General features: G+C 55.9%; 1 protein-coding gene across 3 annotated transcripts; it reads left to right on the top strand.

The window, feature by feature from the left end:
• The first annotated feature begins 1,753 nt into the window (after positions 1 to 1,753).
• On the top strand, positions 1,754 to 13,388 carry HYOU1 (hypoxia up-regulated 1). Of its 3 annotated transcripts, none has more exons than XM_027580491.1 (26): positions 1,754 to 1,904; positions 2,790 to 2,887; positions 3,117 to 3,210; positions 3,388 to 3,466; positions 3,611 to 3,765; positions 3,862 to 3,938; positions 4,235 to 4,416; positions 4,617 to 4,732; positions 6,019 to 6,211; positions 6,421 to 6,555; positions 6,714 to 6,796; positions 6,919 to 7,051; positions 7,223 to 7,410; positions 7,605 to 7,743; positions 8,275 to 8,335; positions 8,483 to 8,562; positions 8,971 to 9,156; positions 9,302 to 9,474; positions 9,610 to 9,697; positions 9,813 to 9,935; positions 10,111 to 10,244; positions 10,377 to 10,461; positions 11,102 to 11,336; positions 11,429 to 11,476; positions 11,750 to 11,800; positions 11,929 to 13,388. In XM_027580491.1, exons 2-26 carry the CDS (start codon positions 2,797 to 2,799, stop codon positions 11,991 to 11,993), a joined length of 2,994 nt encoding a protein of 997 aa, XP_027436292.1. In that variant the 5' UTR covers positions 1,754 to 1,904; positions 2,790 to 2,796; the 3' UTR covers positions 11,994 to 13,388. The 3 variants fall into 3 exon arrangements, with proteins under 3 accessions (XP_027436292.1, XP_027436291.1, XP_027436293.1); XM_027580490.2 differs by having other exon boundaries at positions 1,768 to 1,954; XM_027580492.1 differs by lacking the exon at positions 1,754 to 1,904 and adding an exon at positions 1,971 to 2,168.
• Positions 13,389 to 14,133: the final 745 nt, after the last annotated feature.

Here is a 14,133-nt window from a genome sequence, read left to right as displayed (position 1 = left end):
ATCTGAAATGGATGGAAAGAGGGGCACCTGGGTGGCTCAGTTCGTTAAGCGTCTGCCTTCAGCTCAGGTCATGATCCCGGAGTCCCAAGATCAAGTCCCATATTGGGCTCTGCTTCTCCCTCTGCCCTTCACCCTGCTTGTGCTCGCTCTCACTCTCTCAAATAAATAAAATCTTTAAAAATAAATAAAATTTTTAAAAAGAAAGAAATGGATGGAAATAATCTAACTTTCCAGATAACTACCCAAAAGTAGAGTCAGTCATACAGAAACAAAATCTCTCTCAGTGGAAGTGAAATGACAACGTATATGTCCATCACTGCAGCTAACCAACCCCCATGCTATGGAATGTTCTATAGCAGTAAACACTGAGGTGAATCTTTACACACCGATATGGAAAATGCTCCATCATTTGTTCTTCGTTACAAAAAAAGAAAAAAGCAAGTTGCAATCTAATTATATAACATTTATCATTTACAAAAAAGCAAAAGTTACATATTTCAAGATACATATATAAGTAAATGCACAGGAAGGGGCCTGGAAGGTTACACACCACACTGATAACAGCAGATAGCTCCAGAGATGAGGTTGAGGATGGTATCAAAGGGATTTATTTCTCCTTGTTTCTACCAAGGTCTCCCTATGAAGACTGAACAATCCACAAATTGAAGAAAAATCAACTTCTCCCTGCTACTGCCAGTAGGTTTCTCTTCTAAACATAGACACCTGACTACTCTGTCTCCCTAAGCATCATGAAAAATGTAGGTAAAGTACAGATAAGAGTTCCTTAAACAAGCTCTGGCAGTTACCGCCGGGGCCTTCAAGGGAGACTTCTGTGAAGGGTGGCCTGTAGATGATTTCGGGAGTGAGGAAACAGGAGACCCATTTCCCATATTTAAGAAATGTGAACTCATGTCAATAAAACGGGGGGGGGGGCACTTTCCAAGGACTGCGCACACTTTACGGGGCTGTAAAAATACAAAAAGGGAGGGAGGAGCGCCAAATACCCGTCGGAGATACTTTAATTCGGATAGAAGCAGGAAAAGATAAGGGAAGATACATAAGAGTTGATGGAATGAAAACACGAGGTGGTGCATTTATGCTCAATTACAGCCTCACAAATAAAATTAATCTTTTGTGTACAGCGCTTTGCATTTTGGAATATTCCGTCTCATAAAAATGGAGCTTAGAGTAAGGAGTCCAGGCCAAATTCTGCCACTGAAACAAGTGTTATCTCCGTCCCATTAGCGAACATCTCTTTTGGTGGCTTTAGTGTCATCGGTGAAACGGGGCGGGGTGGACTAAGCCTGGAACGCAGCCATTCTGATTTCTATCCAAAGCCTAGGGCAGTTCAGTACCAACCAGCAAGCGAGCGCCTCTTCCGCGTGGCTGCGGAGGGGATGCGGATCATTCCCACTCCTCGGCCGGGGCTCCCCAGGTGACCGGAGAAAGGGGGCCAAGTGCGGGACTGTCCGTGCGCCCACTCGCACCGGCCTCGAGTCACTTCCGACCCCGACCGTCGGGCATCCAGCGCCGAGGCCGGAAAGGTCCGGGACTGCACCGGGGCGGGCGCCGGGCCCGGTGACGTGGTCCAATCCCCGGCCGGAGACGGCCGTTTTCCCCCAACTGGCAGACTGGCCCCTCGCCTGCCTCGGGAGCCGGAGCCGGCGACGGAGGAGGGGGCGGGCCTAGGACGTGGCCCAATGGGAGCGCGCGCCGGGGCGGCGGGGGCGGGGCCGGGCGCGCGGCGCAGGGCCGGGCGGCGGAGGCTCCAATGAGCGCGCGCCGCGTCCGGGGCCGGCTGGTGCGCGAGACGCCGACGAGAGATTGGTGGCTAATGTAACAGTTTGCAAACCGAGGGGAGTTGTGAAGGGCGCGGGCTTGGGGGCGCGCTGCCGTCCTCGTGGGTACGTCCGCCGCCGCGTTTGTCCCAGAGCTGGGGCCCGCAGGAGCGCAGGCAAGCGGTGGCGGGGGGGTGGGGATGGCGATGGGAGCCGGCCACCCCTCCTCGAGGAGGCAACGTGCTAGCTCCGGGGGCGGGTCGGGAGCGGGAGTGAGGGCCGCACGGACGCCGGTGAGCTTGGCCCCGCAGCTCAGTCCCTGGGGCGCCCCCGCGTCTTAGGGGTGGGCCGGGCCGCGTTTCCGGGAGTGGGAGCAGCCGCCTTCGCCAGGTGAGGCTTAGGTGAACTCGGCGGGGGGGGGGGGGGGGGACTCGGTGCCCGCCCGGCGAAGAATCTTAGCGTTCCTGGCACGGCGTCTGTGTAGGCAGCGGGGCGGGCCGGGGGTTGGGATGGAGAACGGAGGGCGGGCGGGACACCCCGAAGGGATACAGAGGAGGAGACGGGCCCTTCTAACATCCCAGCCTCGTCCAACGTCACCGCCTCTCAGTTCCCGTCCAGGCCCGGCCTGGCTTTCCCCCGCCAGCGGAGGAGCTCCAGGTGTAGGGAGGTAGTTGAGCCCTGGGCGGGGATTCCTGGCTTCAGCCCAGCTGTCTGACAGCAGGGGCAGTGCTAGGGTGCGCCGGTTATAGCCTATGCAGTAGACGGAAGGCTCTGGTCTTCTTTCTCCTGTCCTGGTACCTTCCCTGTTTAGGGACGTGTTGGATGGAGCCCAGGACCCTTTGTGTGATTAGAGTGCCGGGTACTTAATCAGGAGGGAGAGCTGGAGATGTAGGCTCCTCTGCCCTCGGTGACAGTGGAGTATAAATCTTAAAGCTTCTCCGTTCTGGGATGAGGTTCTGTCTTCTTCACTCAGGGCATCCGGTTACAAGTGTTGTTTTTCTCCTCCCTCAGAGGCACAATGGCAGCCACCATCAGGAGGCAGAGGCCAAGGAGGCTAGCCTGTTGGGTCGTGATGGCTGTGCTCTTGGCAGACCTGTTGGCACTGAGTGGTGTGTACCCCAGAAGCAGGCTCAGCAGAAGAATAAATGAGTGAATGATGAATGATTCATGGTGGGAGGGGAGGCTTTTGGCTGGAAGCCTCTGGACTGGAGTTGCTGAACCCAGGCCTTTATCTTTTCACTTTCTTACCTTCTCTGTGGGGAGTGCTGTGCTTTGGTTAGAGGGGACTCAAGAATGTGGGGGAAGAGGGGCTAATTGACAAATGTATTTCCTTTTCAGACACACTGGCTGTGATGTCTGTGGACCTGGGCAGCGAGTCCATGAAGGTGGCCATTGTCAAACCTGGAGTGCCCATGGAAATTGTCTTGAACAAGTGAGGGTGACCCCAGTGTCAGGGGTGGGGAAAGAGGGGAGTCTGTGCTCCAAGCCAGTGTGGATTCTTCCTAGGGCCCACAACAGTCCGGTGTCTGAGGGATTGTATTTGGGGTGTTGAGGCTCCTGAGTCCACACCCTGCTATAGGCACCTGGGCCCTACGTCTCTTCTCTTCAGGGAATCGCGGAGGAAAACCCCAGTGACTGTGACCCTGAAAGAAAATGAGAGGTTCTTTGGAGACAGTGCAGCAAGCATGGTGAGCTAGTAGCCCACCCCCTTCTTAGAGTGGTGGGCAGAGGGGAGGAGATGACAGACCCCAGAGCCTGAACTTCTGATGTGAGAGGTAGGTGATGGTGGACTTGAGAACTTAACACCCTACTCCTTATTTATCTCCTCTCAGGCCATCAAGAACCCGAAGGCGACGCTGCGTTATTTCCAGCACCTCCTGGGGAAGCAGGAGGGAAACCCCCACGTGGCCCTTTACAGAGCTCGTTTTCCAGAGCATGAGCTAGGCTTCGACCCACAGAGGCAGACTGTGCACTTCCAGATCAGCCCGTGAGTGCTGTGCTGGGGACGGCGGGCTCAGCAAGCCCGATGGGCTCCTGTAGTGCTCACAGCTGTCCTTGCCTCTCACTACCCCCCATCCTCCAGGCAGCTACAGTTCTCACCTGAGGAGGTACTTGGCATGGTTCTCAATTACTCCCGTTCCCTGGCTGAGGATTTTGCAGGTGAGTAGCTAAGGTGGGGTCAGTGGTGGCCAGGTTCCTTAGGGTCTCATGGGGGGGGGGGGCAGTTTTTGCCTCCCAGGGAACCTTTGGCAATATTTGAAGATATCTTTGCTTTGGTTATGTGGGGAGCTGCTCCTGACATCTGGGCCGGGGATGCTGCCGAACATCCTACAATGGGCAGGACAGCCCCACACGGCAAAGGGTTATTTGGCCCAAAATGTCAATAGTGCCAAGACTAGGAAAGTGTCATCTGAGGCACGGAGCTGGTGGGAGCCCCGTTCTGTTGTCCTCTGTAGAGCAGCCCATCAAGGACGCAGTGATCACGGTGCCAGCCTTCTTCAATCAGGCTGAGCGCCGAGCTGTGCTGCAGGCCGCTCGCATGGCTGGCCTCAAAGTGCTACAGCTCATCAACGACAACACCGCCACGGCCCTCAGCTATGGTGTCTTCCGCCGGAAGGATATCAACAGCACTGCCCAGGTGAGCCAGGGAGGAACTTCTGAGCAGACTGGCAGGGTGGCTTGTTGGGCATCTTGTTTGCATGGCTAGCCCTCGACAAAATGCAGCAAGAGAATGCCCCTCTCAGCCGCTGTTGGAGCTTTTCAGCCTTAAGTGGAGAGTTGGTACAGCACCTGGAGTTAGAGGAGGTTCCTGTGACCGTTGTCTTGGTGTCTCTACAGAACGTCATGTTCTACGACATGGGCTCTGGCAGCACTGTGTGCACCATCGTGACCTACCAGACAGTGAAGACCAAGGAGGCGGGGATGCAGCCGCAGCTGCAGATCCGGGGCGTGGGGTAAGTCAGTGCTGGAAGGAGGGCTGCTTGCTGAGACACCCTCGGGTCAGGGCTTTCTTCTCCGAGGGGCAGCTGCCTCATTTTTCTGCACGAATGCTCTTCTGAAGCATCGGTCATCGTGGGGTACCTGTTGCAAGACTCAGGGGAAGATGGAGAGGGAGGATGACAGTTTGGGAAGATTGAAAGGGAACTTCCTGAGCTGCTTCTAAGGAAACCCGTGAGGCTGTAGACCACGTGCAGTCATTTCGTTGTTCTTGTCGTTTTCCGCATGCTTATCGATGACGTGGTCTTCTCAAACCTGTTCATTTCTGGCCTGCTCTCCCACCAGCACTTGAGTCCAGGCTACCATCATCTCTGACCTGCAGGGTTACAAAAGAAGGTCTCCCTGCCTCCAGTGTGGCCTCCCTCGGTTCTTTCTCCACATTGCAGCTAGAGGGTTCTTTTCAGAATGCTAACCTGATTATCTGTTTCTTTAAAAACCCTCAGTGGGGGGCGCCTGGGTGGCTCAGTTGGTTAAAGCGACTGCCTTCGGCTCAGGTCATGATCCTGGAGTCCCGGGATCGAGTCCCACATTGGGCTCCCTGCTCAGCAGGGAGTCTGCTTTTTCCTCTGACCCTTTTCCCTCTCGTGCTATCTCTCATTCTCTCTCTCAAATAAATAAAATCTTAAAAAAAAATTAAAAAAAAGTAAAAACCCTCAGTGGTTCCAAACCTTTTATATTAGCCTGTGAAAGCCCTGACCCCTCCCACTTGTCTCTACCCAGAGTCCCTTGCTCTTTGCGCTCCAGCCACACCTGCCCTCCTTGGGAACTTACTCTGCCGGCTCCCACCTCGGGTGCTTACGTATACTGTTTCCCCTCTCTAGATTTGTTTTCCCTGCTCTTCGCCTCGTTACCTCCACTCATCCTTCAGATTGCAGCTCAATTATCACGTCTCCACAGAACCTTCCCTGACCGTCGAGAAATAGGCGACCCTTCCCTTTTATGTCTCCTGATGCTGTTGCTTGTCCGTCCCTCATAACTCACAGGGTGGTACATGTTTCATGTCCATGTGTTGGTTCGATGCTAGATTCTAAACTCCTTGATAGCAGGGACCCCATCTTTTTTCTCTTAATTGCATCCCGAGATAAGCACGAAGTTGACGCCCAGTAGATACAGTGGATCGGAGGGGTAGGTAAACTGTCACTGAGGTGTCAGCCACGTACGTGGGACAAGAGTCAAGTTCCTGGGTCAATGAAGGGACCCTGTGTGTTCCTCACACTTTTCTTTGTCACCTTTTCCTGAAAAGATTTGACCGCACCCTGGGGGGCCTGGAGATGGAGCTCCGGCTGCGTGAGCACCTGGCAAAGCTTTTCAATGAACAGCGTAAGGGCCAGAGAGCAAAGGATGTGCGGGAGAACCCCCGTGCCATGGCCAAACTGCTGCGGGAGGCGAATCGACTCAAGACCGTCCTGAGTGCCAACGCTGATCACATGGCACAGGTGCCCGCTCGTGGCTGCTTGAGGGAAAATATTCCCCATCCGGAGGGGAGAGGACCCCAGCCTCCCGAGCTAGGCCACGGGTGTGCGGTGTGGCCCATCCCTTCCTTGGTCTCTTGCCCTTCTCCCAAAGTCCTGGTCCCTCGGTTTCTGGCCTGCCCGGCCAGAGGAGGATCTGGGTGGGAACTCTGACGTGCCTCGTCCTCCCCCAGATCGAGGGCCTGATGGACGATGTGGACTTCAAGGCAAAAGTGACCCGAGTGGAGTTTGAAGAGCTGTGTGCAGATTTATTTGAGCGAGTACCTGGGCCTGTACAGCAGGCCCTCCAGAGTGCCGAGATGAATTTGGTGAGGGGAGAGTCAGGCGTGGGCCTGGGGTGGGGAGGCGGGTGGCAGAGAGAGTGACTGGGTGGCGGGCAGGAGGGGGCAGGAGTGTTAAGGGACGAGTTGGCGCTGAGGAGGGGGGCTAACTCCAAGCTGTTCTGTGTCCCATTCTTTCTCTGCAGGATGAGATTGAGCAGGTGATCCTGGTCGGTGGGGCCACCCGGGTCCCTAAAGTTCAGGAGGTGCTGCTGAAGGCTGTGGGCAAGTGAGTGTGGGTGTTGAGGCACTGGGGCCAGGGCTCTGGGGCTGGGCAGCTGCAGGGCTGAGGAGAGGGCGGCCAGGCTGGGTGCTCCAGAGTTGACGTGCTAAAGCGTGGGACTCCCACAGGGAGGAACTAGGGAAGAACATCAACGCCGACGAAGCAGCCGCCATGGGGGCTGTGTACCAGGCAGCCGCGCTCAGCAAAGCCTTCAAGGTGAAGCCGTTTGTAGTCCGAGATGCGGTCATCTACCCCATCCTGGTGAGTAGGCCCATCTGATCAGGCGACACGCTCCCTTTACCTCACTGAGCATGCTCCCTCTGTCTGCTCTAGCCTGCCCCCTTGTTTTCTGGCAGCTGATGTTCTCCATGTACCCTTACCCCAGAACGTGCTCTGGCTCTCCAGCGTGCCTCCTCTCTGCCTGCTGTGTAGGTGGAGTTCACGAGGGAGGTGGAGGAGGAGCCCGGGGTTCGCAGCCTGAAGCACAATAAGCGTGTGCTCTTCTCCCGAATGGGGCCCTACCCTCAACGCAAAGTCATCACCTTTAACCGCTACAACCACGACTTCAATTTCCACATCAACTATGGTGACCTGGGCTTCCTGGGGCCTGAGGATCTTAGGTGAGAAGGGGGATCGGGATGGGAGGGAGGATCTGGGGCCACAGGGCTGACAGGCAGCAGGCTGTGTGGTCAGGGTTGGGGTGAACATCTTGCGGGGGCGGGGGTGGTGATATTTCATGACGGGAGGCTATGTAGTCTAGAGCTGCATGCAGGCTGGGTGACCACCCTGGAATGGCTCTCTCCTCCCCAACCAGGGTCTTTGGCTCCCAGAATTTGACCACGGTGAAGCTAAAAGGTGTGGGTGAGAGCTTCAAGAAGTATCCTGACCACGAGTCCAAGGGCATCAAGGCTCACTTCAACCTGGATGAGAGCGGCGTGCTCAGCCTCATCAGGGTGAGAGCAGAAGGAGGCACAGGGCGAGGGCCTAGGCCCCACCAGCCTTTCCAGAGTGGTTCCTCCACATGGTATTAGAACACGAGAAACGAGAAGGGCTTGGGAGATGGAAAAGCCTCGGGTCTAAACACAGCTAACCAGGGATCTGCTGTGGTCTTAGGGCCTTGGAGTGCTTATAGGTATCATAAAATTTAGGACCCGTAGGATGGCTAAGTAAGTCGTTCTCAAAGAATAGTTCTGGGGGTTAATACCTTTTAAAACACACTGGGAAATAATGGCCCGTTCTGTTGTCGAGGAAAGAAGTGCAGGGTTTGGGGGAAAGGAGCTAGGACTCTGTACTCAGAGGGCTCATGATCAAAAGGGGTGGAGGTAACTTGACTCAGGAGCCCGTAGAAGGCGGCAGATGAGGGAATAGGCCAGCACCGCCGCGAGTCACGTGGAAGCACCTAAGTAGATGCCCACGATGGCAGGAGGTTTGTCGGGGGAAGGTGGGTTAGCATGTGTGTGCCTTCAGCTTGAATCCGTTTTCAGGTGGAGTCTGTATTTGAGACCCTGGTGGCGGACAGCCCGGAAGAGGAATCTACCCTGACCAGTAAGATGAGTGTGCGCGGCGCGTGCATGTGTGTGAGGGAGGAGGTACTTGTATGCGTTTTGGGGAGGCGGGCAGGCCTTGCCTTTGGGTTAGAAGATGGCGTCACTGCTGTGGCCCTTTTGAGTTTTGGGGCTTTCTTCCTCCCAGAACTCGGCAACACCATCTCTAGCCTGTTTGGAGGTGGCGCGACAGTAGACACTAAAGAGAACGGTACGGACGCCGTCCAGGTGAGGCCAGCATGGAGCCAGGGGAACTTGGAGGGTGGGGTATGGGCCCAGGGAGTGGCGGCGGACGCAGGGATTGGGGTGCACATTCCAGCTGCCTGGGATTGGCTAGATCACCCCTTCCCGAGCCCCCCAGTGGACCATAGCCCACTCTGGACTCCAGGCTGCCCCTGTGCTCGAGCTCCGGGGCACATTCCCCTCCTCTCCAGGCTTGTCCTTCGCCCGACGAGACTGCCGAAGGCTGTGCAGCCCACCACCCGTTGCTGGGCAGTGCGTCTGCCCCCACGCCGTGCTGGCGGCGGCAAGCCCCTTCACGGCAGCGCCTGGGGGACTTGGCCTTGCTGAGCCGGGTTAGCCTTAGGCTCAGCTAGTGACTGTTTTCTGTGGGGGGTGTCTGTGATTGTTTCCCAGGAGGAAGAGGAAAGCCCTGCTGAGGGGAGCAAGGATGAGCCTGGGGAGCAAGCGGAGCTCAAGGAGGAGGCCGAGGCCCCAGTGGAGGACACTTCTCAGCCCCCACCCACCGAGCCGAAGGAGGATGCAGCCTCTGAGGAAGAAAAGGCTGCAGAGAAAGAAAACGAGGAAAAGTCTGAGGCCCAGGTTAGCTGCAGGCAGAATAAGGCCAGGGTGGCCCCGGGGGCTGAGGGAATAGATGCCTGCCTTGTTTCTTGTCCCCGAGAGCCCCGCCTGTGGAGAACAGAAGGGACTAAGCTTTTCCTGACATGCTCGTCTCTTTCTCCACTAGAAGCCAAGTGAGAAAAAGGAAGCAGGGTCTGAGGGTGTTCCTCCAACCCCAGAGGAAGAAAAGAAGAAGAAGCCTGCCCGGAAGCAGAGAATGGTAGAGGAGATTGGGGTGGAGTTGGTGGTTCTGGACCTGCCTGACTTACCTGAGGATGAGCTGGCCCGCTCGGCGCAAAAGTGAGTGGGGCCTCTGCGTGTGCGTGTGTGTGTAGGGTGGGCAGGGTATGGAACGGCACCCCTGGGAGGGAGAACTGTCTCCCTCCAAGGTCAGCAGACTCTCTCCTTCATGCTTGATTCTATTTTGTCCCACAGACTTCAAGACTTGACGCTCCGAGACTTAGAGAAGCAGGAACGGGAAAAGGCTGCCAACAGCTTGGAAGCTTTTATCTTTGAGACCCAGGTTGGTAGGCTGGGAGGCACCCCTGCCCTGGGACCTGTGTCTGAGGAGGGTCTGGCTCTGTGAGCCTTGCCCTCAGGGGCTCGGTGCATGCTTGGGCCTGTGTGCACCTCCCTAGGACAAACTGTACCAGCCCGAGTACCAGGATGTGTCCACCGAGGAGCAGCGTGAGGAGATCTCTGGGAAGCTCAGCGCGGCCTCCACCTGGCTGGAGGACGAGGGCTTTGGGGCCACCACAGTGGTAAGCGGCCTCCCAGGACACGGCGGGTGGGATGGGAGCCCTCGCTCTCCTCTCCCAGGGTCAGAGAAGGTGAGGAGAGCTGGGGTGTGAGGCGTGAGCGGGATGCAGGGCTGGCTCCAGGGCCGGCCTCTCCTCCCTTCAACCCCTCTGCCCACTCCCACCCTGCATCCGTCAGATGCTGAAGGAGAAGCTGACTGAGCTGAGGAAGCTGTGCCACGGGTTGTTTTTTCGGGTGGAAGAGCGCAAGAAGTGGCCTGAACGGCTGTCTGCCCTTGATAATCTCCTCAACCATTCCAGCATGTTCCTCAAGTGAGCAGCCCCTTTGCTCTTCTTCCTGATTCAGTCCCTCCAAGCCTCAGGGTCTGTCAGCTTCCCGTGCCCCACGTGCACACCCCAGACCCCTCTTCCTCCTGGGCTCACTGTCTCCTTTCTGGCTTCCAGGGGTGCCCGGCTCATCCCAGAGATGGACCAGATCTTCACTGAGGTGGAGATGGCAACATTGGAGAAAGTCATCAACGAGACCTGGGTAATCCCTGTGTAAATACTCACGGGGATACTTAGCTGGCAAGGTGTCCACGCTAGGCAGCGTGGGAGATGTGGAGAGATGGGAGACTCAGCTGCCGCTGCCTCCTGGCCGCGCAGCTCATTGGAAAGGCAGAAGACGTTTATGTTTGCGGCCAGGTCTCATGAGCCCCAGACAGGGGTCGTGGCCATCCATGAGTTGTCAGACTGGGGCAGCAGTGGAGCCCATTCCCATGACGTTAGGGCAGCTGCTCCGGGGGGCTGGGGCTTGAGCTGCCCTCAAAGTGGGCCCGGTTCGGGGAGGTGAGAATGACTGGTCATAGGAAGCAGAAACTTCCCTTTGGGATGTGTGGGGAATGTCTTTGAATCGGAGCTCAAGAAGTGCAGAGACAAGGGAGTGATCAAGAGCTGCAGCTGTAGTTGGTCCCAGGTAATGGGGTATAAGCCCCAGGCGTGTAGCTTGGGACTCCTTTGTGCAAAGCCTCAAATGCCATTCTGAGGAGCCTGCCTTCCCTTGTGGGGCTGACAGCCAGGTGGAGTGGAGTGGTTTGCGGTCTGGGGCTGGTTGGGGTGTATTTCATCTGGGGCAGAGATACCTGCGCTTTCCAGGGCTAGCTCTGAGCCTGGCCTGGCCTCGCCCACAGGCCTGGAAGAATGTGACCGTGGCCGAGCAGGCCAAGCTTCCCGCCACAGAGAAGCCTGTGTTGCTCTCAAAAGACATCGAGGCCAAGATGATGGCCCTGGACCGTGAGGTGCAGTATCTGCTCAATAAGGCCAAGTTTACCAAGCCCCGGCCCCGGCCCAAGGACAAGAATGGGACCCGGGCAGAGCCTCCCCTCAATGCCAGTGACCAAGTGGAGAAGGTCATCCCTCCATCAGGTGAGGGCAGGGTGCCAGGCTCCGGGTGCTACTGGGCAGGAAGAAGGCCTCTCCTTCCGGCTCACTACATTTTACCCCTGGTTTACTTCCAGGCCAGACTGAAGATGCAAAGCCCATTTCAGAACCTGAGAAAGAGACTCGTGAGTTGGGGAAAGTGGTTGGTGCTATGGTTATTGCTTAACCTAGAGGTTGGCACCCTGGCAGGCACGGCCTGTTTCTGGAAGGTCCACAAGCTACAAATGGCCCTTATGTTTTTAGGTTATTGTACATGCGTATGCACACAAAGAGGCTGAGTGTGGCCCATAACTCCTAAAACATTGACTACCTGGCTTTTTGCAGAAACAGTTTGCCAACTCCTCCATTAGCCCCTTCCTCCCTTCTGTAGAGGCTAACCTCTTCCTTCTCAAAAGCAGGATCTGAGGCAGCAGATGCTGAGCCTCTGGAGCTGGGAGGTCCTGGAGCAGGTGAGCGTGGAGCTGGGGGTACCTGGGAAGCCTGGTTGGTAGGGTCCTGGTGGGAAGATCTGCACAGAATGGGGGCCAGTCACCTCCCATTTCACTGGCTCCATCCCTTCGCTCTTCCCCACCCCCAGCGGAACCAGAACAGAAGGAGCAACCAACAGGACAGAAGCCGACTTGGAAGAATGATGAACTATAACCCCCGCCCCAGTTCCCCATTCATCCCGCCCCCTTCTCCTACCTCCTCTATTTATTAAACATCGAGGGTCGGGGGAGGGGTTGCTCCTGCCCTCAGAGGCTTCGGTTCCTTTTCTCTCACCGCCATCGGAGGTGTGGAGGGAAAGGAAGGAACAGCTCACCAGTTCCTTCTGCAGTGGGTCTGTGCTAAAAACCGAAATTGTTCGACTTCCTAATCCCACCCCTGGTTCCCTACCCATCCAGGCCCTAATTTGGGAGAAATCACTATTGTGTCTTAATTCTTTGCCTGTGGGTAGGTGAGAGATTGGCCGTGAGGGTTTGATGGACCTGGCAGGGGGAGGGATGCCCTGGGATATTAGAGAGTCTCCAGTCTTCTCTGTCCGCTTTCCTGCCGCCCTCTTCCACCATGAAGTCCGCCCTACAGGGGCCAGTGTCTGCAGAGCCTTGGTTACCAGGTCTGGTTTCTGAGTGCATATCTCTGCTCTTTTCTCCTCCACGGTCTTGTGTTTCCCTGAAAGGCCCCATTCCCAGTGACTCCTCTTCCCATGGTTTCCTGGCCTTCCTGTGGCAGGTTAGGCGGCCGTCTGCCTCTTGCCCAAGCCCTTCCATCCGGGTGGGCTGCAGTAAATCTAGATCAATCCCCGCCTGCTTGTGCACCCCGCGGTGGCCAGAGTAGGCAGGGAGAAAGCAAAGAAGGGAATCCAGCCCCCCTGTGTGGGAGAGACGTGTGAAAACCCCGGAGCTCCCACTTGCGGATTCTCGGGCGCCGGAGAGCGTGTGGAGTGGCCGGCGTGGGATGCCAGCTTCCTGCAGGCATCGTCAGTGTGCATCTGCCCGGCAGCCTGTTCCTCCGTGTCCCTGTGACTCCTGGGCCCCTCCTCGTCTGCCTGCCCAGACAGAGCCTTTCCCTGGCCCCCTGGGCTGACCAAAATGTGCTTTCTACTGTGAGCCCCTATCCCAAGACCCTGGGAGAAGGCGAGGCCGGGGTGTGAATGTAAAAAGGCCACCTCTCCCTCTTAGCAGCAGGCCTTGTGGGGGACGGGAGGGAGTGGGGGCTGGCCTGCCTTTTTGCATTGCTCTAAGATGGGGGCTCTTGATGCACCGTGCCCCCGTTGGGGAGCCTGTCCTCCGGTATGGCGTCTGGAGCGGGAGCTGCAGCTGCCACCCAGCTCCCAGGGCAAGGGGGAACCTGGCTGTGTCTGTCTGTTGTCTTTTTGCTTTTTTTTTTTTTTTTTTTTTGCCACATTGGCAGAAATGAGACTGCAGGGTCCCGCCCCATCCTGTATGTTTGAGTTCTTTCACTAGTGGTTGAGGCTGGTTGGACAGGTTTGAGTCAAATTGTACTTTGGTCCATTGTTAATTGAGAAACTGTTTCAATAAAATATTCTTTTCTACAGTTTTTGTGCCGTGATTTTTTTTTTTTAAGATTGATTGATTTGACAGCGAGAGCAGGAACACAAGCAGGGGGAGTGGGAGAGGGAGAAGCAGGCTTCCCGCCGAGCAGGGAGCCCCATGTGGGACTCCATCCCAGGACCCTGGGATCATGACCTGAGCCGAAGGCAGACGCCCCTTGTGCCGTGATCTTTAAAAATGTTTCCTGAATATAGACAGTCCATGTTTATTATAGAAAATTGGTAAGACAGGAGTTTGAATCTTAAAATTACATACACTAGTACCACTACAATATTAACATTTTGGACTTGAGATTCATATGTGTAAGTTTTTTTTCACAAAAATAAAATTGTGGTTTTATTTTTCCACTGACATTATTTGGACCTCTATGTCCCAGACTTTTTTAGGTGACACTTTTTTTAAATTTTATTATTTGTCAGAGAGCATGAGCAGAGGAGGGGCGGAGGGAGAAGCGGGGTCCCCGCCGAGCAAGGAGCCCAATGCAGAACTCGATCCCGGGACTCCAGGATCATGACCTGAGCAGAAGGCAGATGCCCAACCGACTGAGCCACCCAGGTGTCCCAACAATCGCTTTTTAAGATGACAACCCCGTTTTGCAAATAAGAAATTGACAACTCATGGGGTGTGTGGTTGCCTCAGTCTCTTGATCTCAGGGTTATGAGTTCAAGCCCCACATTGGGTGTGGAGCCCACTTACTAACTAAAGAAATTGACAGTTGACAGTTCGTA

The sequence above is a fragment of the Zalophus californianus genome, chromosome 11 (assembly GCF_009762305.2).
Source record: "Zalophus californianus isolate mZalCal1 chromosome 11, mZalCal1.pri.v2, whole genome shotgun sequence".
Lineage (NCBI taxonomy): Eukaryota > Metazoa > Chordata > Mammalia > Carnivora > Otariidae > Zalophus > Zalophus californianus.
This window is presented reverse-complemented; position numbering and strand designations above follow the sequence as displayed.

Excerpts from the sequence above, each read along its gene's own strand:
- HYOU1 (XM_027580491.1), top strand. The coding sequence starts at position 2,797 with ATGGCAGCCACCATCAGGAGGCAGAGGCCAAGGAGGCTAGCCTGTTGG. Across the intron at positions 7,411-7,604 it reads CTGGGGCCTGAGGATCTTAG|GGTCTTTGGCTCCCAGAATT; the intron begins GTGAGAAGGGGG and ends CTCCCCAACCAG. Across the intron at positions 9,698-9,812 it reads CTTTTATCTTTGAGACCCAG|GACAAACTGTACCAGCCCGA; the intron begins GTTGGTAGGCTG and ends GCACCTCCCTAG.